This window comes from Exophiala bonariae (assembly GCF_035927105.1).
Source record: "Exophiala bonariae strain CCFEE 5792 chromosome Unknown scaffold_4, whole genome shotgun sequence".
Classification (NCBI taxonomy): domain Eukaryota; kingdom Fungi; phylum Ascomycota; class Eurotiomycetes; order Chaetothyriales; family Herpotrichiellaceae; genus Exophiala; species Exophiala bonariae.
The window spans coordinates 1,102,891-1,129,650 of record NW_027042479.1 but is presented as its reverse complement, the minus strand read 5'-3'; the positions used below and the strand labels follow the sequence as shown (position 1 = coordinate 1,129,650).

At 50.6% G+C, this 26,760-nt stretch overlaps 11 protein-coding genes across 11 annotated transcripts; 6 read left to right on the top strand and 5 right to left on the bottom strand.

Moving 5' to 3' along the window:
• Positions 1-1,060: 1,060 nt before the first annotated feature.
• LTR84_009981 (uncharacterized protein) lies at positions 1,061-1,431 on the top strand (the record flags this gene model as incomplete). The annotated part of the gene is made up of 2 exons (XM_064853519.1): positions 1,061-1,187; positions 1,244-1,431. 2 exons carry the CDS (start codon positions 1,061-1,063, stop codon positions 1,429-1,431), a joined length of 315 nt encoding a protein of 104 aa, XP_064709918.1.
• A 1,199-nt stretch (positions 1,432-2,630) lies between these two features.
• On the bottom strand, positions 2,631-4,109 carry LTR84_009980 (uncharacterized protein; the record flags this gene model as incomplete). The annotated part of the gene is made up of 1 exon (XM_064853518.1): positions 2,631-4,109. One exon carries the CDS (start codon positions 4,107-4,109, stop codon positions 2,631-2,633), a length of 1,479 nt encoding a protein of 492 aa, XP_064709917.1.
• Positions 4,110-4,769: 660 nt separating this feature from the next.
• On the top strand, positions 4,770-5,075 carry LTR84_009979 (uncharacterized protein; the record flags this gene model as incomplete). Its single annotated transcript, XM_064853517.1, has 1 exon — positions 4,770-5,075. The coding sequence occupies one exon, from the start codon at positions 4,770-4,772 to the stop codon at positions 5,073-5,075; it is 306 nt and encodes a 101-aa protein (XP_064709916.1).
• Positions 5,076-5,143: 68 nt separating this feature from the next.
• On the bottom strand, positions 5,144-5,820 carry LTR84_009978 (uncharacterized protein; the record flags this gene model as incomplete). The annotated part of the gene is made up of 2 exons (XM_064853516.1): positions 5,144-5,417; positions 5,474-5,820. The coding sequence occupies 2 exons, from the start codon at positions 5,818-5,820 to the stop codon at positions 5,144-5,146; spliced, it is 621 nt and encodes a 206-aa protein (XP_064709915.1).
• A 2,264-nt stretch (positions 5,821-8,084) lies between these two features.
• Positions 8,085-9,076, top strand: LTR84_009977 (uncharacterized protein; the record flags this gene model as incomplete). Its single annotated transcript, XM_064853515.1, has 2 exons — positions 8,085-8,293; positions 8,344-9,076. 2 exons carry the CDS (start codon positions 8,085-8,087, stop codon positions 9,074-9,076), a joined length of 942 nt encoding a protein of 313 aa, XP_064709914.1.
• Positions 9,077-10,282: 1,206 nt separating this feature from the next.
• Positions 10,283-11,443, top strand: LTR84_009976 (uncharacterized protein; the record flags this gene model as incomplete). The annotated part of the gene is made up of 2 exons (XM_064853514.1): positions 10,283-11,006; positions 11,133-11,443. The coding sequence occupies 2 exons, from the start codon at positions 10,283-10,285 to the stop codon at positions 11,441-11,443; spliced, it is 1,035 nt and encodes a 344-aa protein (XP_064709913.1).
• An 831-nt stretch (positions 11,444-12,274) lies between these two features.
• On the bottom strand, positions 12,275-13,596 carry LTR84_009975 (uncharacterized protein; the record flags this gene model as incomplete). Its single annotated transcript, XM_064853513.1, has 3 exons — positions 12,275-12,517; positions 12,569-13,453; positions 13,519-13,596. 3 exons carry the CDS (start codon positions 13,594-13,596, stop codon positions 12,275-12,277), a joined length of 1,206 nt encoding a protein of 401 aa, XP_064709912.1.
• A 2,152-nt stretch (positions 13,597-15,748) lies between these two features.
• Positions 15,749-16,334, bottom strand: CYP10 (Peptidyl-prolyl cis-trans isomerase cyp10; the record flags this gene model as incomplete). Its single annotated transcript, XM_064853512.1, has 2 exons — positions 15,749-16,264; positions 16,323-16,334. The coding sequence occupies 2 exons, from the start codon at positions 16,332-16,334 to the stop codon at positions 15,749-15,751; spliced, it is 528 nt and encodes a 175-aa protein (XP_064709911.1).
• Positions 16,335-16,996: 662 nt separating this feature from the next.
• Positions 16,997-20,074, bottom strand: LTR84_009973 (uncharacterized protein; the record flags this gene model as incomplete). Its single annotated transcript, XM_064853511.1, has 4 exons — positions 16,997-18,700; positions 18,747-18,820; positions 18,871-19,941; positions 20,029-20,074. The coding sequence occupies 4 exons, from the start codon at positions 20,072-20,074 to the stop codon at positions 16,997-16,999; spliced, it is 2,895 nt and encodes a 964-aa protein (XP_064709910.1).
• Positions 20,075-21,711: 1,637 nt separating this feature from the next.
• LTR84_009972 (uncharacterized protein) lies at positions 21,712-23,658 on the top strand (the record flags this gene model as incomplete). The annotated part of the gene is made up of 1 exon (XM_064853510.1): positions 21,712-23,658. The coding sequence occupies one exon, from the start codon at positions 21,712-21,714 to the stop codon at positions 23,656-23,658; it is 1,947 nt and encodes a 648-aa protein (XP_064709909.1).
• A 1,103-nt stretch (positions 23,659-24,761) lies between these two features.
• LTR84_009971 (uncharacterized protein) lies at positions 24,762-25,463 on the top strand (the record flags this gene model as incomplete). The annotated part of the gene is made up of 1 exon (XM_064853509.1): positions 24,762-25,463. The coding sequence occupies one exon, from the start codon at positions 24,762-24,764 to the stop codon at positions 25,461-25,463; it is 702 nt and encodes a 233-aa protein (XP_064709908.1).
• Between the last annotated feature and the right edge of the window lie 1,297 nt (positions 25,464-26,760).

The window sequence follows — 26,760 nt, the reverse complement described above, 5'->3', positions numbered from 1 at the left end:
CGGGTCTGGAGATAACTGCAACATTGTTTCAGCGCTTTCTCAAAGGTCGTTGAGTATGTCACTTCTGACAGGTCTTGCTTTTGTCGAATTCAGGACAATCTGCTATGCTCGAGGCCTTCACAAAGCAGTCATTCTAGATGCTTTGGCAAGATGAATGTCCGTTGAGAACGCTCCATGTTGCACTCCATGGACTGACCGCGGTTCTGAACTGCTTCGCTTTCATTGTCCATGGTATATGCATGAGTTTTGCGAAGAATCATGGTCGAGCCAATCGCAGAGTGGAGTCCTGTCCGAAATTCGTTCTCAGAGGCATGTCTGCACATCAGATCTCGGAGGGCCAGCTTGTACAATCTTTCCAATGTGTTTAGTGACAAAGTAGAGTAGGCACGATGCTTGGCCTCGTACGAGACAATATTTCGCCCGCCTTGCTCCGCCGTCCAGACCAAATTTGAGCGTGGGATGATTGGACCAGAAGCTTAGGCTTTCACAACCACGTAGATTTGGTACGAAGGAAATAAGCCTTATGATCGTACAGGCAGTCGCTCAGATCAATTCAAATGGTGATTCAGAGGCTGACCCTTGCGAGTTGTAGGGAGGTCTTTCCAGTCCGCGTGTTGACAATCGCGGACCACTTGCAGAGACCGAAACAGAGGTTTTGAAGGTTGGCTCCCCCATTTACCAAGCTGGTATATGTCATAAAATGTGATTATGCAGTTGTATGCTCTCTTCTGGGCTAGTCTCGCTCTAAGACCTCATGCTGCATTGATGCGTTCAGTTGTGTTCATTTGAAATTTGTTCAGACTCCAGTGGCCACCTCACGCCGCATCCGGCGTGTTGCGTGGTCGATGTCACACAGCTATAGCGGCAGAGTCGCTTCCTCTAACAGAGGAGCAAGGTACTGCCGCCTTTATCTAAAACACGCTAAACATATATAGACTAGACTGGCCAAGCACATTCCAGAGACCACAGCATCTTCCAGGTCACAAAGGCTCAAACTTCTTCACAACCTCTCTGCTAAATTCTCCCAATTCTAGGCAGAATTGCCATTCCGATTGTCATCATGTCCGTCAACGGCGCTTCGCCCTCACCATTTGTGACTCTTGTGTCTGCGGACGGCTTTGAATTCCATATCCGTCGCTCTGCTGCATGCGTGTCTGCGACAATCCGTCGAATGTTAGATCCGCAGAGTAGGTGAATATCACATCAGTCTTTTACAACTGCCACTGACTATGGAATTTCTTAGGCAACTTCAGTGAGGCCCAGACAGGCATTTGTCGTCTTGAGAACATAAATGGCGTCGTCCTCGAAAAGGTCGTCGAATATTTCTACTACAATGAGAAACACCGCAACAGTATTGGTGTACCCGATATGGACATTCCTACCGAACTTTGCCTGGAACTCCTCAGCGCCGGCGACTATTTGATCGCGTAGTGAAGAGCACAAGCCATGCCTACAACAAACTACCAAGATCTCTTGATCAGCAGAGCCACTAAACACATCAAATTCCCGTCCCAATGGCCAACTTTATTACATTATCAAAGCAACAGCATATATTACTGCAACGCTGCTCAAATGGCCTGGAGATTCAGAAAATATCTGCCCTCTTTGGGTCAAAGAGCGAAAGCGCCACAGAGCTACAAACCTGGGAGTAACTCCTTCGACGACAAGTCACTGAAGTTGTACACGGCGAACACGGTGGGCCAATGACGAGATCCTCAGCACCACCATTCGAACAGTCTATATCTTTTCGAAGAGACGCAGCAAGTTATTCATCTAGAATGACCCAAATTTCTGCATCGACAACAGCCCAGCACACATTCTCCAGCATTGTGACAGACTACATGAATGATAGTGGATGCTGCTCTGATCAAGCCTGGGTCTAAGTGATATGGACCAAATGAAAAGGTTGGTAACTTCGTTGGAGCTTGTGAGTCGCTGCACTCGATCAATCGTGTCCTTTAGCTCCAGGCATATCATGCCATGCTAAGCAATTCTCATGTTAACATTGTGACCTCACATCCTCTTCCTCCTCTTTTCCCCTTGCCCTTTCTTCAATTCTCCATCTCAAGCATATACGTCGCGACAACCTGCCCTCAACCACGAGGATATCCTACAGGCCGACGTCTATAGAAGGTGGAAGATCAACATCCCTAGATCATCAGGCAGTCCGCATGGCTTTTTCAATGCTGAAAAAGCGGACGTTCTCTCAAGGGGAGACAAAATTACAAACCGCCCTTGAGCTGTAGATTCATCATTGACTCAAATCATCCAACATCATTCAGTGCGCGAACATATACTCAATATATCATATTATGTGCCGCTCAACTTTTGACTTTCCATCAGGCTCGTCGCCTTGACATTTCCAATGTACTTTCTTCTCGACCAGTACTCTTCTATTGTTTTTCGTCTTTGGGGGTATCATGTCTATGGATCTGTACATCAAATTCATGCCACCCAACGTATCATGCGTCATCGTGAACACCCAAAAAGTCAACCTTGGCGCCGATGCATAAAAGATACGCCATTTTGAGTTCTCTCAATGTCGCTTGCGAATTGCTCCTGGGCTCTTAACCGGAGTGAAACCTTCCATCCTTGTGACCGATCCCAGATGGTGAAAAGCCTAGGTTGCTTCATTTCTGGCCCTCTGATTTCCTCTTTGGGCCAGGTCTCCCACCCCTGCCATGGCCCTTCCCTTTGGCACGAAGCCCGAATTTCTGCTCAAAGAGCTTATCGGCACCAAAGCACGCATCGCTCAGCCTGAGGTAACTGACAATGCCGACATCGACAACAGCGAGGATGACATTCCTCTTGCCGTGCTTGATACGGGCCTCTAGTCTGCCGACCTTGTCCTGTGTGACGAAATCATCTGGCATAGAATCGAGTAGATCACCAATTTGCATGAGATTTGGCATAGAGGTTGTGCGGGCGTCGAGGACGCAGATGCGATAGTCCGGCGGTGGTGGAACTGACTTTTTATAGGTCGTGTTCGGTTTCCAGGCGTGGAAGTGGATGCGGTATGGTGGACGTGGCGTTTGGCTTGGGTGGGGAGAAGGTGTTTGTTGATCTGTTGCCGAGGGTAAGTCGTTGCTTGTTGTATCATGAGTCAATTTGGGATTGTGGAAGGGAATCAGGCTGAGGGCGCGGAAAATGTCTGTGTAGCTTCGGTAGAGTCCAGGCGCGACCAGTGGCCCAATCGATGGACAAGATTCGCCTCGCTGAGGCTTGAACAGCCACGAGCAGATTCTGTGAATCAAGCCAGCTGCGTTGTTTGAAGACGTTAAAGAGGGATGTGGTCGAGGAGAAGGTGCTGATATCGTGGACTGGTCGATTTGTGTCGAAGCTGCAGTGCTAACATGGCCATTGGCTTCTGGAAGATAATCATCATACCATGTCGAGGCCCTCTGGACAATATAGCCTGACCTCCTCAGCCCAGCATAGACATTGAATCGTTCGAGAGTAAGGCCGTCTTTGCCAATGAAACCGGCGTAGGCCCCCTGAAGACTCATTGGAAGTTCCCCTACCTCAGGATCGTTTTTTTCTTCTGGACTGTCTGGTCCTCGAGACCCATCTCCATCCTGAATGGCGGTTTGAGCTTCCTCTTGGGAAGCACTGTTTGTCATATTCTCGTCCACCTTTGGCCACCGAACATCAAGACTGCCACGCTCGAGCAGGAACAGAGCCTCCTCTGGGAGGAACCACACCCAATTATTTCTGTCCGCCTGACCCATCGTCTTGGCATATGTGCTTTTGAATTTGTATACCACAACACATCTCCCAGTCCGTCTGACAGCACCGTCATCTTCCCACCTCCACCGGTTCGGATCTGGCAGGTATTGGCCCACTATGTGGTTTTTTTCAGCATGAGTTCTGGGTGCGCTAAGAGCGGTGTGCATAGCCAGACGGGAGGCGTCCAGCGCAGATGCCTGCGATCTTGTAGGGTTTGGTTCAAAATCTTTGGTCCCTCGCTTTGGGACGATGGCGGCTGCTCCACCACCTGAGGCCGCGGCAGTGAGTTGGGCGAGGAATCGAAAGTCCTGGGTTTCATCTTCGAGGTCATCTGCCTCAGGTTGGGAGGTAGATGGAATGACATCTTCGTCAGCGTCGGCCATTTTGACGACTCACCTGTCCGTCTCTGAATGGCAGATCGCAAGACTAAGTTGTGGACAGTGGGAATTGGTCAAGCCGCGATGTCGTGTGTTCGTTGTCAAGAAAGTTGACGTTATGACTCAACGCGGTAGTGCAATTAGAATCACGCGAGTCATTTATCCTTCCTAACGGTTCCAAGGTTTTGGGTTCTCTTGGCACAGTAATCATTCAACTTCATCCTCATCTTCAATCCCCATAGCTCGACTTCAAGGGTTCTCGTATGCTACAGGCATTCTGCCTTGCCTACGATCAACACCCGGCAACTAAATAAGCCTTTGTCGAATCATGTGGTTTCAGTGACAAATTGCCCACTCTCATTTGTGAAGACCTATGGAATACTCAAAAAGAGCCTATTGGGGTCAGTCCGTGGTCGAAAGACTTCCGAGTAGGATACCCATCCAGAAGTCAAACCCATACACGGCATCAAGGCTTCAGAAGTTGTTTCAAGTTACAATCAGGGGAAGTGCTCTGGTTGCAGCACAATAGCTTGGTTGCTCCTTCCCCATTTCCATCGACCCTAGTTGAGAAGGAGGATTTTCTGCATCCCAAAGTCTCGCATTCTGCGATTCAGCTAGCCTGGCCGTTGCTTAAAGCTCTATTATTTAGTAGTCTTCGGGCCCAGAATGTCTCAATCTCTCAGCTTTTCCGACAGTCGGACCCCAGCATCAGACGTGGAAAACCAAAACAAGCAAGTCTCACAAGATGCTTCTACCCTCAACCTGATCTCTTCTGTTTTGGACTTCATCCGCGGGAATCTGAGCAATATTCTCACTACATGGGGCCGCGATTCTCCGCAGTACCAGTCCGCTAGTGCAATCATGCAGGCCTATCTGGCTGAGAACGTAAAGAGGATCAAGGGAGAGGTGCAGGATGGTGAGATCGAGTCCTTAATGCAAGGTCTCTCATTGGAAGAGAGCTCTACTTCCTAATCTGATCCTTGGACGAACTTCAAGCGATAAAGATGGTATTGGTCCTACAGAGAATCTTTTTGCGCCGTTCACTTGAGAAGCATAACTCTGGTATCCTTCAGTCGCTTCCTAATCAACCCGTCGCTAGCATCCACTTTCACGCCACAATTAAGACCATGGGCGCCCTCAATGTCTTCGGTGTCTTGCAGCAAGTCTGAAAAACGGGTCCTGACTGCAAAATCGATCATTGGATACGAAGAAGTTTCTGATAAATCCAGCCTCGTGAGCCAGAGCCAGACCAATACCCCCCATGCAAAAGCTTGGACCACACCCTGCAGAACACAAAAGAGGATAAACATCACACTGTTTCCCACGTTAGCTCGAAGATAATATCTATCAACTAAAAGCCTTCGACTTACCGATCAACAACAATCCTCTGGTACGGATTTCCAATGGACGCTGTCGTGTAGAAATCTGTGGGCAGGTTCGGAGATATCGTCTGCGCGTCCAGATTGACATTCCCAAAGTTATTGGGATTGAACAGCCAGAAAGGGTATGCTAGGATACTCTGGAATATTTGGTACGGCTCGATTGACCAATAATCACTCTCCAATTGGTCCTGACCCACCCAAAAGTACTCAGCAAGTGAAGACGGAGCAGGGATTCCCGCCGCAGAGAAGTTGAATAGCCAATTGAATGCCTCCTTCAGACCTGCAACATCAAGATCTACGTCCATCACCGGCAGGTCCAGATGATTCACGGACATGATCGAGAAGTTGGACCTGGAAGTGGTGATCGACGCATGACGTTGGTATATTGAAAATGTCGTCGTTACTTCGGGGGGCTTGGTGCCTGTCCAACAGTCGGTCCCATTTATACCCTGCTGACAGACGAAGATACCTGTTCCCTGGAATCAGTGTTAATTAAGTAGAGCATGTTTCTTTCAACATACCAGCAATCAAAGAGCCGGGGCTTGACACGCTTCTTGCCAAGCAAAACTTCATCGCAATCAAAAAGCCAGCATCTCCAAACACATCACAATCCTCTACATCGTCAAAAGTGTCGTTATGAATTCCACGCACAAAGTCAATGTGTACTGCAGGAATATCTCGAAGGCTTATCACTGGAGACGAGGTATAGTTTGTTGGTGGCCAAGGCGTTGTCATGATCAACCCTCCTGACAACAGATAGCTGTGGCAGACTCTACCTTGCTCACAAAAAATGGGGCTAATTGCTGTTGAGTGCATCGGGTTTACGACCAAGTTTGAAGCGGTGTTGATCGTGGAATAGGGGAGGACTGCGAGTGCATATCCATTATTGTTGTCCCTATACCGCTGTAGGTACTCGGGTATGTAAGAGGCGTTGAATTTGCCGACTCCTCCAGTGGCTGCATATGAGTTGACTGATTCGTATACTGTTGTCAGTTGGGTTTTCGCAAACAACAACAGTCCAGCGATCCAAATCGCTGTCACAAGACTAATTCTTCCCCCAGCAGCCAGTCGGTCACACAATTTCGAATAATGGCTAGTAACGAGACCAAGCGTCCCAAGAAGTCCCGACGAAGGCGAAAGACCTAACAAGCAGAGAGAGCTCACACCTTTGTCTCTGCTTGTTAGCGCCCATTGAATCAAACCGAAGCTTGTCAACAGGACCGTTGTCGAACATACGGATAATACACCTTCCAGTAGCCTCAAGATCGTCAAGGTCGAGGACACACCTAGCAGCAACACAGAACTACGTGAATTCGACTCATTAGCCCTTGCTTTAATAGAAGGAGGAGGGAGAGCCTGACCTTGCATTATCCATCGATGAAGCCGAAAACGTTGTCTGAGCAAACCAGGCAGTTACTGCGAAGATAACCGCCGTGAAGAAGAGGAGTAGGATGTGTAACCAGGGCAGAAAAAGACTGGGTGAATTCCCCATTCTGCTTATCGACCGGTTGGAGAATAGAGATTTTGAATTGGTTTCCGAGGATGAATGCCTTCCACTCAAGGTCTCAACACACGGAAACTCTTGTGTCGAACTCATGTCCTGCGATTGACGATATCTTACGGGAGCGTCGACTTGGAACATCGGCCACGGAAAGTCCTCAATAGGTAATTTTCAACATTGATCTAACGCTACTCGCCCCAGCCACGGTCAACGTTTCTTTACGGATAGGACAAATTACAATCCTGGAAAGATTCACCCCAATTCTAATCTTCTGCGTGGCAAGGCTCTCTAGCAATCGAAGGTCGCCTTGAGCCCTTCATCCTACTCGGGAAATTAAGATTACCATGGCAGCGACTTAGCAAAAGAGGCGCCTTGCGCCCGCAGAATGCCAAGCAGTCTTCTAGGGGGTCCAATCCCGTCTTAGGAGGCTTGGGCCGAGGCCAAAAGCCATTCGTCGAAAAGCTTACCCGAGAAGCCAAATCCCTAGTTCTTCGTCAGATATATTTGAGCTCGTGTTGACAAGAAATTCTACCCTCAAACGCGAGAGAAGCTGTTAACTCCTGAATTGAAGATTCGCTAGTATACCACCATGGTGCTCTGGCGTACCCTAGGACGGCCTTATGCGTGCAGGTGATAACAACTAATTTCGAGGCTGTGTTCTGGCATGCATCCCGTTCAAAGTAAAAATCTTCCACACGAATCGCGGATAGGGAGCCCCTGGGAAGCGCTTCAAAGCGCAAAAAATGACGGGGTGCAGCAGCCAGAACTTTGAAGTGTCGCCGGCCATACTGCTCGCATCGGGCTGAATGCGAGTATTACTTAGGCCCGCTGCCCTCATCGACCAACTATCACCCTTTGGAACCACTCCATCTAGCTCAATTCTGCATTTTGTGTTCTGCCAAAGAATGGTTCACGATATCTTATCCAGGTGGTTGGTGCCCTTAGCACTGCTATCATTGCCCACACGAGGTCAGTCACGAATGAACCTATCGAATATGACTGTCTGTGACTGTCCTGACGCTACAGAGTATTACAGTGGCATGCCAGACACAAGCATGCGCTGCAAACTGTACGGTGGGAGTCCAAAATGGAGCCCGAATGTATTGGACCGCGAAGTCCTTCTCGACGACAATTGTTGCTGCCACCGTTGTTCAGATCATCAACACCGACTTGCAAATCACAAGCCTGTCCACGCAATACAACGAAATTCCGGCCGGTTACACTGTGCCTACGAACACAAATGCCCAAGGGACCCAGACCGTAGCCATAACGTACTACCGATCAGACCAGCGCTTTACAACTACTGCGTAAGTCACTTGCATTCTTGTCAGCTGGGTGCCTAACAACACGTTTATAGTGCGTTTCCAACACAGTTCAATAAATTCCCACAAGAGGTCAATTGGTCAGGAACCCTAGCCACGACCAACGCAGCTGGCAAGTCGGTCTGCTCGACGGTAGCCAGCAGTGCGATAGACTATGTCGACTATTTCTCACAAGACACTGTCTTTACCATGCCAACTGGTCCGTATGGCCCGGACCCTGGAGGCCTCCTGTTCACAACGAGTTGGGTGGAAGATTTCACGAGCATGGGACAGTCATACCAAGCCATCTTTCCGGGTGTGACTGCTCTGCAGAGCTGCTCGATTGCACACGCTGTGTTCCCAGCCGTGATGGAACTGACTGCCCGCTTCATTACAGCCACAGCGGTGTCTTATGTCGGCGGGGGGAGTTCAGGAACCGCGACGGCCACCGATTCAGCAGTCGAGGGCGGAAATTCTCAAAACGGCGCCTCTCAGACCTCGCCAAATACCTCCTCAGGCTCGAATTCAGTTGTCACGCAGACCGTTCACACCATCACATCGGCTTCGTTGAGCACGGTGATCAGCCAGGGTACAGCTGGACCCGTGACGGCCGTCAACACGATTATGGTTACTAATCTCGTTACGGGCCCGGGTTCTGGAAACACTGCCGTGAGTACGCCGACAGCTGCAAATGGTGCATCAAGCGGTAAATTGGATATCGCATTGACAGCCGGCTTCATGGCTTTGGCTCTCCACCTCGTGCTTGCGACTCTTGTCTGCTATACCTAAAGTTCCTCAATGATATGATTGAATGGTGTTGCTTGGGGGAAAAACTGTCTGGCTAGAGTACCAAAGATGATAGACGAATGGTTGGACATAATATCGAATTATAGATTACATGATGGTATAACGCATTTCAAGCTCTTCATAATGAGAGAAGCTTTGCCGTTTAGTGAACCCGATCAGCTAGATCAACGAAGGAGTGCCCGTCAGGCTCCGAGTTCTAGGGGCCGCGCAGCCTCGCACGTGACGGCGCTGACTCACCCACGCCCGAGAAATCACTCCAGCCGAGCCAAACCGCACAGCGGGAAGAGAGACAATATCAAAATGAATGACGCGACCCAGGATACCTCGAGTCGTGAAACTCATGCCGCTCTGGACCAGATCCCCTTCGTCGACGAAACGTCCGCGGAATTCAGACCCCACTACTGAACCGGATGAAGTAGACGGTAAACCCTAAGTAGGTAGGCTGCGGCAGCAGTTAAGGTTAGGCTAAAGAGCGGAGCCCAGCGAGCCTCCGAGCCTCCGCACAGCGGACCGGACCCTGAAGGCTTTTATTACGAAAGCAACGGCTCACTGCACTCCACTTGACGGGCGAGATTCTTCAGCAGCAATGAGATCTTCGGTGGAGACTGCCAGAGCACAATCTGTTCTTTTTGACTTTACTGTGTCACGCTTCGTGCATGGCGTTGGTGGTTCTGGGTAAACGACGAACGCTCCAGATTGGCTGGACATGCGGTATATGCGGATAGTGCGCTTTTGGGGCGTGTGATGGTCATGGATTCTTAGGGTTTCCGGCGGGTCTGCTTCAAATCCATGGGCTGGATGGTGTCGTGGGTTCCTGGATTGATCGGTCATCTTGAGCGAGTGGTTGGACTGCTGGTGTATGGACGTCCACACTGGTCCTCAGGTATGCTTGGTCAATGGTCTTTGCATTCAGGACGGTTCCAGATGCGTGATTAATAACTTTTGGATGATGGTGCGGACGGTGGGGAAGAGCAGCTTGGAAATGAGCTGATCGAAGGCGGTTGGATGGACGAGGATAGCAAAACAAGATGGGATATAAAGACCTGGATTCATTCCCGATGTCCCTCGAATCCATCTCTTTATTGGAAAGCTAATCGAGCACGCCAAACAAGATTTCATTGATCATACCAGACAACCAAGACGTACAGCCTCCACGTTAAGATCGAAAATCTGAAAATCAAGCAAGCTATGGCCTCTAACTTAACACTTCCCAAAGGAAGCCTAGTCCTGATTACAGGCGTCAACGGCTTCATCGCTGGGCACCTAGCCAAACAACTCCTGACACAAGGATATCGCGTGCGCGGCACTGTGAGAAACGCGCAAAAGTCAAAATGGCTCGTTGACGATCTCTTCAAGAGCGAAGCATCTCAGGGGTTATTTGAACTCGCCACCGTCGAAGATATGGCGGTGGAAGGGTCGTTTGACACCGCGATCCGCGGAGTCGATGGTGTTGCTCACGTCGCGACCGTCGCGACTTGGGATCCAAATCCGAACAACGTGGTTCCGCAGACCGTTGCCGGCGTGGTCAATATTCTGAAGGCAGCGGCCAAGGAATCCTCGGTCAAGAGCTTCGTCTTCACTTCTTCCATCGTCGCAGCTGCGATGCCCATGCCCGAAACACGATTCCACGTCGATGAAAAGAGCTGGAACGACGCCGCTGTGTCGATGGCGTGGGCGCCGCCGCCATACGATGCCAGCCGCAGCATGATTACCTATGTGGCGAGCAAGGTCGAGGCGGAGAAGGCGATATGGAAGTTCGTTGAGGAGGAGAAGCCCCAATTCAGAACGAATGCCGTGCTGCCCTATACTGTCTTTGGGCCTCTGCTTCACGCACAGCAGAATGCGTCAACGGACGCATGGCTTTTTACACTGTATGCTGGTAACACCGAAGCGACTGAGATGATGAAAGCGAGTAAGTGACCCCGGTTGATTTCTCCCCTTGCCTCCCCCCTAGGTGGCCCATATGGCGGGGCGCCATCTCTTTGACTCACGAGAAAAGACCATATCCACTGACACGATTCCTTTTCCCCATTGCCAGGTCAGTCCATCCACGTCGAAGACGTCGCACTCCTCCACGCCGCAGCCATCCTCGATCCCTCAGTGAAGAACAGACGGATCCATGCCTGGTCAGACGAGTTCATCTGGAACGACGTGCTTGCCATCTTCCGTAAATTGCAGCCCAATCGGCAGTTCATCGACGATCTGCCTGACAAGGCAAGAATGACGGCCACAGTGGATGATAAATTGACAAAGGATCTTCTGAAGAAATGGGGTGGCCGGGACGGTCCTTTTGGCTTGGAGCGAAGTGTTAAAGATGCAATTGAGGGGATCCAGCCCAGTTCTGTTTGATGGAGGTTGGGGATTGTTTGGGCTGACAGAGTCCATGGCGGTCGGTCGGTCGGTCGAGTTTAGATGATACAGACCCAGGTTGAAGTATGCTGTATGCTCCAGGCTTGAGATTGAGAGCCGAGTGGTTCCACATGAACTAGGAATTGCAGAAGCTGAACCAAAGTCGTGTTTAATCATGAATTGTTTATCAAATCCGTTATATCATTACTATCCCAAATGAAGTGGCTTGGCCACCATTGAATGTGGCCAGCCGGACCTTCGACAACCCCTGAGTTCAACGCCATGCATAATGACATGAGTAGTCAAAAGTGGCGAACCGTGGTGTTTAACTGCACCATGCGTGGTCCAGGATTTCCGAGTGTCTCGGCTTGCTGGGGTTACCAAGGGAATATCTTCGTGGCTATCAAGCTGGCAGCCCAGTAACCTTTTTCACACGGATTGACTTGAGTTTTCCAGATACGTGGAGCGATCTTGATCTTGATCTTGATCTCTCACCATGCTTTCTCTGCCAAGATCGTTTGATTGTTCTTCGAAAGGGAGAATATTCCCTCCATGACTTCATGCCAATGTTCTCTTTAGGCTTTTTCCTTAGCCACCCTTTCCCTGTCGGCAGTGTAGACAGCTCGAGATTCTGCATGTTTCAAGTTTGTTGGTAATATTCCCAAATGTCTGTACTCGATTTTCCCACTGTCTTGCTAAAACTTCAAGCCGACAGCTGGCAGCTAGAAAAATGGAGGGTTTTGGACGCTGCTGAGAGTTCTGTCCTGAAAGTAGCTGTGAAGGGCAATCCATTTATTTGTTGATTATCTTGTGATGCATGCAGTCGCTCTTTCAGTCAATTAGAGGTCTCTTCGCCGTACCTACGATTGCCACTCCAAGACAGCTCAGCGCATTTGGATCTGTGCTCCGTATGATACGGGCCAAGGGCAGACGAGGATTGTCAGCATTTACATGTGCCGCGTCTCTTGCTGCTTGTTCAATTGCTTCCATCTCTGCCTTGCACGCAGCATGATCGAGTGGACAGACCACAATTGGTTGTTTTAGTATAATATCTTTTGCCCCATTCATCGAAGCCTGCCAATAATTAGTTTTCGAGATTGTCAAGAAATGTCGGAATCATCCTACCTTGATGGTCAAGTAGTATTCCACCTTGTAGAGACCTGCAGTCGTGGTAAAGCCGGTTACGGCATATGATGGGAAAGGTGCTTTGCCTCGGGGCATGATTCCGTCAGAATCACGCATATCATTTGCGGGAAATACCAGGCCGAGATTTGTGAAATATCCCGCTTCAGGCATTTTTACACCGACATTTTCGGTCTTCTTGACCAGATTCTTGGACTTCCTCTGCGGTTCGTCACCCTCATGATTGTAGATGACCTCTTCATCAATACCAATCTCAATCTTCCGTATGGTGACTTTTCGTGCTTTTGTAAGCCAGTCGGGATTTGGTGATAGTTTGATGTAAACGCTGACGGGGTCGAGTGGGCCGTAGGACCATCTTGGTAGAGATATACCCAAAGTGACGAGATGGTCGGTCACGCGTTCAGCTGATTCGGGCCGGTTGTACATGCCGAAAGTTGAGAGTGTATCGTATCGCGCAATGGGTACGGGGAAGGTGTACTGTTTTCGGTCATTGTTGCCATATCCCACAGTGACAACCATCTCGTAGAATGTTTCGGCGGTTCGTCGGGGTAATTGAAGACTTGCTGGCGGAACCCTCCTCGCCGTCTCTTGTGCGCCCCGACCAAAGGGAATGAATATCACAAATGGCAGATCCATATACATTATCTCTTCGTATTCTCTATTGGCTGGACATCGGAACAACAGCATCTCTTTCCCTACCGTCTCGGTCGACTCTTTCCTGGGGGCAGCCAAATGCTTTTTTGTGACGGAGTCGGCATGAGGATGGATGCTCTCTCTCCTTTGGAGAGCGATTGTGACGATGGAGATATTGACAGGACTCGATATCCCGACGCCGGGACGGACCTCGACGGTTCCTTCAATACGAGGCTACAACATGGACATGTCAGCTTGACGGAATAGAGGGCGACATACGGAGGGGAAGGCAAGCGCACCAGCGTAGCAGAGATGCCTGGGTATCCAACAAGGAAGTTTGTGTTCGGACGCCCAGACACACGCACAAATGCGGTCATCTTCTCACAGAGATGTGCCTCGGACGTTGACCATCAGGTGTAGGTAAGAGGTGTGAGGAAGTGGATTTCGGGAGGCCTGGCACAGGACTTGCGATTCGCGGCGGCCGTGTTCTGAATGACAGTGTGAAGCCCATAGAGACGTCTTTGGGAGCCGAGAGTTGCTACATGCGGACCAACAAGCCTTGGGTAGATGGGATTTCTTTGTTATTCCATCAATGGGGCTGGGCTTGAGTGGGTGACACGGGTTTGATGATACTGGGTAGGAGCGGGCGCGGACCACTCAGCTGGGGTCAGGGCAGTGGGAGTTGAATGACTGGTGATGACAAAGGATAAAGATACGGTAGGCGACTGTAATGCAGGCAAGATCAAAGGGATGATATTGTGTGTGAATGTGTAGAGAATATGACTGAAAACGAGTGATGACGGTGGGATAGGTTGGCGATGAGGAACGGTAAGGCCACTGGATCTGTGTTGCTGAAGCGCAGTGCAGTGCAGCGGGATTGGAAGTGAATGGAGTCTGAGATCACGATAGTAACTAGTGGAGGGTGTGCTGTCAAGGTCCAGGCACGGGATGTGGTTAGGTTTAGGCGTTGGAATAGGTCCCTGTGGCCCGTAAAGAAGAGAAGCGTAAGGCCTTACAAGCTAAGGCTGCGATTAGCATTTGGGGGCGTGCCCGGGGGCGTGGGCGTGTGTTGATCTTGAGGATGGAGTAGTACTAGGGCCATTAGACTAGCACTAGTAGCCGGAGAAAGAGGGACACTTTCGGGGTTTAACTAATTAGTTAGCCTGTTCTTCCATTATTCAAGGCCTTGACAAGAGACCAACAAGTGCAGGGCTGACGAGTATTTTCCGGTACCAAACCTGATTATCTGAACATGAACTGGTTTCTCAGATAGGCGCGTGAGGAACAGAGAATCACCAATGCAGTGCCTCTCCCAACTCACTAGTGAGCCATTGCGGCTGAATTCACACGATGACAATCAGGTCATTTGCTCTACTGCAGACATTCGAGTTTGTGTCCATCTAGATTCGGGATGGTCGCCGAATCCTCCCATGGCTCTCAATTACGCGGCCGCTGTCATGCTCCCCTTCCAATGTGAGTTCTCCGATTTTTGGTAAAAGACGCCAGGCTTGAGACACGTGGAAGGCACCTGAAGGCACACGCTGACACGATTGAATGGTAAACGCTGCAAGCCGCCCCACCGGAGTTTTGATGCGTTTATTCAACTAGGTATTTCTGGCCCTCTACCCATTCGGGGATTCGGTCGTGGTCAGATTCTGAAATACTCCAAGTCTTGCATGTAAACAAGAAGTCCCCAAGCATCAAGAACTGATGGAATTCCTAAGCTTCAAGTGGCTGCCAACACTCCATGACCATGTTCTCAATGTTGATAGCCGTCATCACGTCAAGCATCCGCTGAACAGCTGAACAGCGCTTTAACTTGGCGTACAGCCTGAGGGTATTTTATGTCATCCAATATCTAAGAAAGCTGAGGCGTGCCAAATCCAAAGTCCGTCCACGGATTCTCTTTCAAATTATCCGCCAAGTCAGCAAGGCACGGTATCCATTCGTGCGGCACCTAGTTAGACCGGCCGTACGTTGATGCTTTGCAAGGCCAGCCACCTCAGCACGTCGATACCCGACTCTTTGGACCCAATAATAGTGGTGATCCCAAATACCTGACCCTGTAAAATCCTATCGGCACGCCGGGGGTTCTGCGAGCGTAGATACCTAGGTACCTCAATACTTAAGTTAGTCTCGTCCTTCGTACTGTATTGTACGGTAAACGACGCATTCCTGCAAGGCCATGTCCTATCTTGAGCAGACCTTGCGAATATTCACCCAACGTGGGGACCTCGGACCCAGATCCTGCACTGCATGTCCTTTTGCAGGCCACTACTGAGACCAATAATTCGAAAGGAGGTCTAAGGCTTGCACCTCGCGACAAGCAGGTACAATGGCTCACTCCTGGCGCACTGCTGTCTCTCACATTATAAACTGGTTCGTACTGGGTGATCAGAGGGTTGTAGTCCAGACTCACAGTATTGTGGTGGGCGTGGTTTCGTCAAATCATGGCAATCATGGTGAGAATTGACATCTTTCGCCAGCAAAACAGATCTCTGGCCCATGGGATTCCGAGTGTGTGGCTGTTCACCCTGCCAAAGGATTCGCATGGACCGTGACTTTGTTGACGACAATTTTCTCGTCCTTAGGTCGGTACTTCTTATCGACCGGGACAGCCTCCATCTTTTCCAGCGCACCTCCTTCCTCCGCTCCCTCAATGATACGGCCAAAAACAGTATTCTGACCGTCCAAGTGCGATGCCTCCTTTAGGGTGATGAAGAACTGACTGCCGTTGGTTCTGGGACCTTTGTTCGCCATCGAGACCATGCCACGGCCCGAGTGTCGCAGCGCAGGAATCTTAATCTCGTCTTCGAAGTACTCGCCCCAGATGGATGTGCCACCCTTGACGACAGGCTCACCAGTGGTTGATTTGTGCACCGACTGTGATGTGTCGCCGCCCTGGATCATGAAATCGGGGATCAGGCGGTGGAAAGGGGTGCCATCGTAGGCCCCGGACGCACAGAGAGCCAAGAAGTTCTCCGCTGTCTTGGGAACGGATTCGCAGAAGATCTCGATCTTGAGATCACCATGCGTGGTTTGCAGCTAGTTTGCGATCAGCAAAATGATTTTGTTGTTGCGATCTGGCGGGGAAGTCACATACCGTAACAGACATGGTCCATGAGACGGCAGCTGCTCTTAGCTTGTATCAATATGGTTCAAGACGATAAAGACGTAGTTCCAAGAGCAGTTCATGTGCCCGCAGACCCCAGATTGCCCGATGTCTGCTTTACTTTCTTGAAGAGCCAGGTGCATTTGGACGGCAACCTTTTTATGAGGGGAGCGCGGGCTCTGCCGCCAATAACGTTTGGGGAACAACGGAACCGGCGTCACGTGCTTTCACGGAACATTGATCGAGCGAGGACGAAATAGGTATGTTAGAAGAGGCAAGATAGCATAGCACAAATGATATATTGTCCCGATCAATCAGTCGAAACTAGTCCTGGTCCCAGTGCCCATCCTGATCCCTGCTGATCTGCAGACTTGATTCCATAACTCCACAAAATCGTGCCTGTCCTGTTCCTAGCCGTCACCTTGGGTGAGGAATGCCTGTACATGTGCGTAATCTTTTAGGTACTATCCACAGCTGCGGTAATTCGTTCTTAGCTTTATCGTCGTCACAAAAAGAAAATTGAGAGAAAAAAGGTCCTGATCCCTAGTAGTACAGGTCGAGCTTCTGCTCTGACATGCCAAGAAATGAAAGTTGTACAAATGGATCATCCAGTTCCACAAAGATAAAAGAAAACCCTAAACTGGAAGGGTCATTTGAGTTTCAAGTTAGGTTGTCGCTGACAATAGGCTTGAGTTCTTTTTGCCCATCCAACTCATCAACATTGAGTCGAGCTGCAGCTGCATCTCGGCGAGCTTGCTCCGTTCATTTGAAAACAAGTTGCTCATTAGCGGGTGATCAGCACCCACCGGCGTGACGTTGGACTTGTCATGAACAATTATGAGGAGGTCCTTGATCTCCTGGTCATTCTCCATATATGATCTTAATGATGCGTCTGACCATGTTGGTGTGGATCGGGATGTAGAAGGAGTATGTGTCGCCGTGGAGGGCGATGGTTTTGATGTACTAGCAGTGCCTTCGGAATCGGCGTGGCCTGTCTCAATTGGAAGAGGTGTGGTACGCACATCCAATCCCTTCTGTGTCTGAGAGTTTATCGGTGTTAGCGAGTCTACCGGTGAAACTCGTACCACGGAATCTGAGCGCACGGGTTCCTCCAAATTGTCCGCCAGAGGTGACACACTGTTGCGAGTCTGGTCATCTGCCTTGGGAGTTGGTCCATAATCCTCCGAGTCTTCATCATCAATGGCGAATCGTTCCTTGGCTCGCTTGGAGTAGATAGGTTTCACAGGGGAGCGTGTGTCTGAATTGCTCGAAGAAGTGGACTTCAAAGCAGTGGTGATGGGTGCAAATATCGATCGCTTTTCTGTGAGCGATGGGAATCGGTTCACCTGTGTGGTCGGTTGACTCTGTGGTGCCGTGGACAAAGTGTCATCGGCCAACTCGGACTCGGACTCAACCTTCCGAAGTGTCGGTGGTGCTGGCGCTGGTCCAGTTGGTTCACGAGGTGTTACACTTGGTGGTGCTGTTGTTGCTGCTGCCATAAGCTCCCGCTGAGGAGCACGCGGCTCTGTAGGTGACGATTTGGGCGATGCAATCGGAGGTGTCTTTTGCAATTTACTGGGCTTGCGTTCGGGACCACTTTCGGGTTTTGTATAGGTCACTGATTCCATCGAGTCCTTTGATTGGGGAGATCGTCGTAGCTCTTCCGATGGCCGTTCAACGCTTTCCTCCTGTGGAGTGCCCTTCTTTCGCTTGAACAAGCCACTGAGCATGCCCTTCTTTTCCTTCTTCTTGTCTTTTTCCTTTTCCTTTTCCTTCTCCTTGGTTTTGTCATCTGAGGCAACAATTCTGTCAAACGTGTCCAGGCTTTGACGCTGTCGCACTTCTTGTTCTGTGGTTTGACCAGATTCCGAATCACCTCGTAACAACCGGGGAGTGAGTGAAATCTTCTTCGTCTCTACCGTGTCATCTCTGAAGAAGGAATCAGTATTTCGGACAACGCCTTTTCGAGACCTGGAGACGGCCTCGTCAGCCTTGTTTTGTTCAACAAGAGTAGCTTCTTGTTGTTGGGCCCTGGTGGAGTTGTCGGATGACAGGTCACTCTTCAGACTGTCAGTACTGGCCATTCGCTGGACACCATTTGCTGTGGCTGTAACTCGTTGTCCTTGAGACTCGGGTTCGGTCTCAACCACTTCTTGGTCGTTGTGGGTATCGTCATCGGCGTTGTCATCAATGCCTTGGTCCGTGAGGCTCTCGTTGCCATCGTCTTCCTCGTCGGAGTATTCATAATCAGAAGGTTCATAATATGTAGGTGGAGCGAATTGGACTGTTTTGGCGTTTCTTCGGCGCATGGCTTTCTTCAGGGGATTTTTGGACTTTTCTGGGTTATCTCCAAGCATAGAGGCGGATAGCTTTGGTCATGTCAGCAAATTTCATATCAGATACTGGTTCACGAACATCAATGTTCCTATGCTTGTTCAATCGCGCCAAACGCTCCGTTGGTGTTTCGATGTGTTCGGCGGGTAAGTATCCTGTTTCATCTTAGCAACTTGGTGAAGTCGAATGGCCATAGACCACTCACCGATACTACCGTCCTTGACCACGCGCACTAACCACCAATAGCTGTTACTGTCATCTAGTAGCACCATGGTGTCGCCTTTTGTAGCATTAGCCTGGCCTTCGACGGTGGCCACGAAGGTATGTAACGCGTATACGAATTCGAAATCGATGTCCTCTATTTCTCGTAAGCATTCACCACCCCAACCAGAATCAATGAAGCGATCGTCATTTGAAAATTGGAAATCCTCGGGGTCATCATCAGAGCTTAAATCCGGGTCGGCCACGGAAGAATCGTCATCTTCCCAGTCTCCCTCCTCGTCGTAAAAGTATTCATCGGATTGAGCGTCGATCACGTCTCTCAGAAGTGGGTCGTCCGTGGGCAGTAAATATCTCCGAAATTCTTGAGACTCGGAAAGCGGGATGCCCTGCAATTGCGTCGCTAGCCCACTATTATTCGAGGTGAACGAGGTCAATGACGAAGTCTGATCGTGATCTTGCCAGGGCTCGACCTCCATTCGGCGATTGGCGTAGTAGCCCTCACACTCACCATGATGACTTTCCGGTCCAACAACACGCGGGGATTGTGGGGGAGAAACTTTGTAGTGGGAAATATATGGGGATGAAGAAAGAGGAGAGTCGTGAATCTGAATCATGGCCGGAGCCGGGGCAGCTCCAGTTCTGACGGAATCCGCTCTTGGGGGCCAAACAGGAAGGGTGTATTTACCATCTTCGATCGAGGGAGAACTCGAGATCTTGTCCAACAGGTCATCGTCCATATCCTCGTCATGGGAGTCGCCACCATCTTCATCATTGATATCCTGCCCGTTATACCCAGGTCCATTGGAGCCATTCGAGGTATTGTGGTCATCGTTTCGGTCGTCATCGTGATCGCTGTAGCCGAAAGCACCATTCGTTTTGTCCTCGGATTGTCTAGGACTAGTATGTTGCTCTTGATATGCATCTTGTTCGGCTTGCCTCAGTGTCTGGGCCTGGTGTGGTGCTGCAGGACCATAACCATAGGGCGATGGATGAGCGGGCTGGCGCGAATGATCTTTAGCGGACGGAGTGTCATGATCTTGTAAATCGAGTGTGTCTGGGGTTGAAAGGCGGTGAGTAGTGTGTTCAATACAGAGTGGGAAGTGGTTGGGTTGATCTCTTGGTGCAATGGGACAATACTGACCTGCTCTTACAAGCTGGGGTTTTAACGTTGTCATTGCGCGAACCATTGGGGCTAAAGATTGTGGCAAAGTGTTTCAGGTAGGAGCAATCGCGCCCAAACCGAAAGGCTCTGAGATATATCAGGGCGCATAGAGGGGTCGCAGGGTGGAGTAGAGCTGGGTGACACGGTCGGGGTATAGAGACACAAAGCCAGAACCAAAAGCACAAGTAGAACCAATCCTGGTGGTTGACAGTTGCGAGTGCAAAATTGTGGTGGACGTTGAAGCGGACACGCGCCACGAGGTAAGGACCGACGGAAAGGGAAAGAGGACCAGCTCGAGCTGAAGGACCGACGCGTTCCAGGAGCGCAGGCAACGTGAAAATGAGAAACAGAGAGTGTCAAGGCAAGCCTGGCGAAGACATGAAAGCGTGTGTCTGTCGCTATACCAGTGCGCAGTCGCCGTCGCCGTCGGAGGATGATGAGTGGTGGTGTGTGTAATGTAGTGATTGAGATAAAAAGAGGTACGGAGTAAGTTAGTCGCACGGAGTACGGATCCTGAGTCCTGAGTCCAGTTGTCGATGCGGTTCCCCTATCCACCCCCAAAAAGGATCTGTTTCAAAACCAGGCACAGACAGAAATAAAACTGGCGCCAGGACAGGGTGGGCACTGGGCAGGCTTCGGGCCAGGGCAGAACCACCACTAGAACAGGGCACTGGCTGGCAGGGTGCGGGTGCGGGTGTGGATGACTGTGAGTGGCTCGGGTCCTCGGTGGGCGCTGCAGGCAAGCCTGAAGACCTTCAGGTTCAGAGGACAAGGAGGCCAAAGGGTTTCCTCAGCGAAGTGACTTGGTGGTAGTGAATTGGGTACCGACCTCGAGACGCCCCCCAGCATAATTGGTCCAAAGCACCACGGTTAGTTGCCAAGTGGGGGTCTCTCTGCGCTGGGCACGGCTGGGGTACCTGAACAGCTAAAGCGAAAGAACTGAATCTCATCATTCATGCAAGTCGACTGTCTATCTTACGGGACGTTGGCAATGAATCGCCGTGAATGGTGCATCAAGAACCCTTCGTCATTGATTGATGTCATGTTGCTTGATATTCTTCTTCCTATTAGCCTTTTAAATAACACACAAGTATCAGAAAGTCGATCTTCTTCTGCTTCAAGTTCGGCTTGTGCAAATCAAGCCTTATATTGCAGGAAACAATGCTCACGTCCTTCTTCTCCACGCTTAGGCTCACCCTCATCCTCGCCCTCATGTCACGAGCTGCAGGCTCGCTGGATGATGCCAATACCCTCAGCCACCTCCACTCCCACTCCCACTCCTCCTCCTACTCCATCCATTATGATTGTCTTTATGATTATCCTTTGACCCTCCACGGCGACTGCCGCCTCACCTAAACTTTGCCTCCCCTCTGACCCTTCCACTGCCAGTCGCAGGTCTTATCCGTCTTCTGCCACTGGAGCCGCGAACAAGCGCTCCTCCGCTCATATTTTCTTCTTTCATCTCCCCCGCCCATTCCCTGCGCCCTTCCCTTCCACGTGCCAGTGCAGAGAAATTTCATCCGCCTTTGTCCTTGCATGTGTCTGGTTCTGCTCCAAGAACCTGACATCGCCTCTATCTCTCCTCCTCCTTCCTCTCTCTTCCCTTGATCCTGTCGAGACCCTTTGTTTTGGTGCCTAAGAAGCCATTCAGGCTCACTGTTCATGGCGCATGCCAGTGCTGACAACCCAGAACCGCAACATGACATCTTTGGCACCCAGAACACCTACGACATGGACCTTCCGACCCGTGTTCCTCCAGCGCGGCCTCGTCTTACCTTCAACGCCTCAGATACCAGCCAGGAGACTCTTCGTCCTACCGCGACCCCTCCTATATCTATCCCAATTCCCTTCGAGAACCCCGCCATCCCTGAATCAGACGAATCCACCGAGGCTGTGCTAGATAGGTATATGCGAAACCGCGAGGCTTCTATTAGTTTTGATGATGAGATCAAGTTGGACTCGGGAGTGCGTCAAAGCATCCAAGAACCTCTTCGCCATAGCCCTTCAAAGGAAGATCAAAGAGGAAGACCCTTCTTGATGGCCACAGAACAAAGGTCCTATCGAGCCCACAGTGAGTCGGAACGGTCACACTATGATCAGATTACTGGCCGACACCTGCCCCAGTATTCCACCAGCCCACCACGAGAGCAAGCCCGCATTGGCGAAGCTCGCTTCCCTCTGCTACAGAGAACCGTTGATGACATGGCTCGAGAATCTCAGATCGACCTCTCCACATCACCCATGGTCCCTCCCTCTGCAGAAGTCGTTTCCCCGCGTTATGAAGCGAACTATGGGCTCTCCCCTACTGCCGTCATGTCGCCCAGCGATGGACAAGCCTTCTCTTACGATGAGCCGCGGCAGTTCCGGCGCACTGCGTCTCAGCGATGGAGAGATGGCGAATTCTCGGCATCACCTCAAGACTTTTTTTCTCGAGCAGGAAGTCTACGCAAGAGCATGCACGACATTGCCGGTCGAGCTTCACGCCAAAACACCTCGGGCTCTACAAAATCACCAAGGTCGGCCGCATCCTCCTATCTACGTGCCTTTTCACTCAGCAGCGGTACCAATGGTGATGGCATTGACATGGTTTCACCCTCCGTGGATGGTGAAGGGCAGACCATTGGCGACGACTATGTCCTTGGCAAGCGGATCGGCTTTGGTGGTTTCAGCACCATCAGAGAGGTGACCCAGCTTCAGGATGGAAACCATCGGAAGCTCGCCGTCAAAATCGTGCGCCGGCGTTTGGCCGATCAGAGTGAGCTTGAGAACGAACAAGCACAGGCCGAGTTTGAACACGAAGTGGAACTTTGGCGCTTCCTGAACCATCCTAACATCCTCCCACTCGAGGCCGTCTATAAACTTGACGAAGCAACCTTCTGCTTTATTCCTCTCAACGTTGGCGGAACCTTGTTCGACCTCGTACGATCCCACCGCAAAGGTGTTCCGACTGAAATTGCAAAGTCCTACGCTTATCAGCTTGCATCGGGCTTACGGTACCTTCATCTCGATGCACGGGTGGTCCATCGTGACATTAAGCTTGAGAACTGTCTGATTGAGCCTACTTCTGATGGGCAGCCTGGTTTACTCCGCATTTGCGACTTCGGCATGGCCGAATGGCTTTCCAACGATCACGGCTCTGGGCCTCCGAGTCCGTCAATGGACTCGGATAGACCACCGCAGAAACACATTGGACCAGCAGACACCTCAACATCTGCCTTTACTGGAGGAAGTCTCGAGTATGCGGCGCCCGAGATACTTCGAACTGCAGAGCGACTTGATTCATCCGAACCAGCCGAACGGGCTATCGTATCTCCCGCAGTTGATGTCTGGGCATATGGTGTATGTATCTACAGTATCGTGGTCGGCACTCGACCGTTCAGCGACGCTTTCCAGCCGCGTGTCACGATGAAGATCTTAGCGGGTGAGTGGGACCGACAGAAGCTCGCTGACAGAGGTGGTGATGATGCGTTTGAGCTGGTCAGCAATTGCCTAGCAATGGAGGACTCTTGTCGATGGAACATCAGCCAGGTAGTTGAGTCGTCCTGGTTAGAGGAGTACGCGGCAAATGAAGACTCCCCGCAGTCCACCACAGGAGCATGGCGACTCTGAGCACACTGAACGACCTGATTTCTTTGGACGGGGCCATTCGCTTTGGCTCAAATTCAGCCCAACTCCCAAGGGAACCTCATGGGTTCTTGACCAGTCAGAGACGTGGAATTTATGACACTCCATGTCTCTTTTTTTCCACCAACTTTATACTGGTGGCCCAACTTGTTTAGAGAGTGCCTTGCCCGAGCAGGCACTCATCAAAGACATTCGGCACGCTTTATGACTCACGACTCAAATGTTTATTTATCTGATGCACGGCGCTCCTTGGAGGTGAGTTCTTGATCTGGGATAGTCATGCGAGAAGACATTTGGCTTTGTACAAAAGAGGGGTTCGGTTATTGCTTCAATCACGATGAGTCAAACGGCGAGCGAGCATAGGAGTCATGAAAGTGTATTTGTGCTGGGCTGTTGAATACTGTTAATGAATGATACCCTTTCACTCGTTCTAATTTTGTCGGATGTGGCACTTGTGATTTATCCAGAGTGTGCCAGATGAACCGGTCCGCAGCAGTGCGGTGACACTGTACTTAGTGTCACTATGGTAATCAAAGCACCTATCACCCTTGGTTAAGTACCGAGTCTTGTCTTGGGACTGGAATGTTGGCCCAGAAGAAAAAACTTCCGTCGCTGTTCTCCGGCATGTCCTCCAAATCCACTTTTAGCTGGAATCCATCCCCCAGCCGCCTGTAACTTCTCGAATTAGGGTGATCTTTGCTCGTAGATTGGGACCAAACATTGGTGTATATTATGACTTATTAAGTACCGCCAACTTGACCGTGAGAGAGCTCTCTACCGGCCGTGAGGCAACAGCCGATGATAATATGTACACGGTGTGACGTAGGCGAGGAAATTCATGATTGGGGCATTGACTCAATTTCTAAAAACGTGGGATCTATTTACATGAACGATCTCGTCCGCTTATCTGCGGAGTGCTCATCTCATCTAAGTTCTAACTTGCAGCACTACCTAGACATACCGCACTACTACCTTCCACAAGACTGCAAACTTGCCAATTCTTGGTCTGGCACCCTCAGCCATTTAGGTACATTCCATTTCCCTCGGTGGTAGGAAACGCGTCAACACAACTCATATTGGAGGAAACCATGGGCATCGAAATTCACCCGATCACAGCGGCAGATATCCCGTCGGTGGCAGATTGCATCCAGCAGTCATTCGCCGACGATCCATATCACATATGGGCTTTTGATCAGCGACCGGGTAAATTCGACAAAGAACGGAACCTGGCAAGTTTGAGAGCCAAATGCGAATGGGGCATGCGGAACGCTCTGTTCTACGTGGCCAAGGACAGCGACGACCCCTCGGGCCAGGTTCTGGGAGTCGGTATGTGGATGAAACCCAGGAATGCGACGGAGCCGGAAACGTGGGCGGAATGGCTGGATGGTTACCTGTTGTGGTTCAAGCAAGGCTGGAATCTGGTGCGGTATCAGGGCCGCGGAGGATTGAACACCAAGCGATATTGGATCTGGAAACAGGTGCAAGCCGACGTACAGGCCGAAATCTGGGACGACCCGACCGGCTACTATTTCTGCAATATCGTCGCTGTCAGGCCTGGCAATCAAGGCAAAGGTATTGGACGAAAGCTGATCGAATTGATTACAAAAACTGCTGATGCCGAGGATCGCAAATGCTATCTCGAGAGCTCAAAGGCTGTCCCAAACATTGCCATCTACGAGAAGCTGGGCTTCACCGTCGCCAAAAAGATGGAATGCGAGGAGGGAGGTGACAAGATTGATCTCTACTGCATGTTCCGCGAGCCTCGGCCCAAATCCAAGCCCAAGCCATGAGACGCGTCTTATGTTGAGACTGCATATCAGTGAGACAACGCGCTATAGAGTGGTGCGGTGCTCTGTGGGACGAGCTTGAAGTCAAATGAGCCAAATCCTCAGCAACGGACATTCCATTCCATCTTGATGGCATGGATGGACAATTGACCGACGAGTTTGATCTTCATGACCGTGTCCATGACTCGACTACAAAACCTCATCAAGCACGAGTCGCAGTGACCATGGACGCAGCATAACGTCCTTAATTAGAAAGCCGTGGAAATTATAGCCGGTGGTCAATTTATACCAAACTTGAAGGATGGGACAAACACCGTGGACGGGAGAAGAAATCATGATCCTGTCGGCTGATATTATTCTGGAAGGAGGCATGGCCATGTATTCGACCTTGGACTGGGCAAAGTCAAAGAAGGACGGAGGCTTGGACATGAGGCAGCGGTTGTTCGAGTTTCATACTACTTTATCTAGACTGGTGTCATGCAACCCCTGATAAGAGATACACCAATCATTCATGTTGCAACCCCTGTCGATCATACTCCGTACATCGTCATCTTCGACCCATCCCGACCATCCCCAGTCCCATCATCCACTTCTGTCTTCCTCCCTCCCCGGCTCAGGGTTGTAAAGTGTCGCAGAAACACCAGCTTTCCTCCATACTGAACCGTAGCCGTGCCCATTTGGAGCCGCCCATCTCAGCTACACCCTATCAAACAGTACCGAGTAGGCGAATTCCTCTAGATCATACGGATACTCTGTCGTGCCCGCTGTCGACCACCAGAACCCATCCTAGCCCCTGTCTAATCTCTATACACTTAATGCAACACATTTGATCTCTCTTGATTTCTTTCTTACTTTACTTCGTACTCGTCGCTACTGACCACGCAGCAGGCTCTGCACGGCCGATCTTTTATCGAGTCCATCAAGCGAGAACCCACGCTGCCGAACTATCCTATCCCTCCCCTGACTCACTCGCCCTACCTCTCCTCGCTTTCCCGAAACCCAATCAGTCCTCTGGGAGTCTTTGAAGTCTGAGCGCTGCGAACTCTGGAATAAACAAGAGGCGGGAGTGATCATCTGACATCACGCTCTAAAAACGCACGGTTCCCCGAGAGAATATAACCAGGCTTGCCTGCCAGCCAGCTGTGCCTCCCAGGCGGAGCGTCCTCTTGTTGTCGTCAACCTCACGAGTACTTGTACTCGTCCCCGTTCGCAGCGTCTGTGCACCCTTCTGTTTCAGACCAGAGGCTGGGATCCGCTTCAAGCCGCCATCTGCCGATCGTTCGCTCTCAACTTGGCCTTG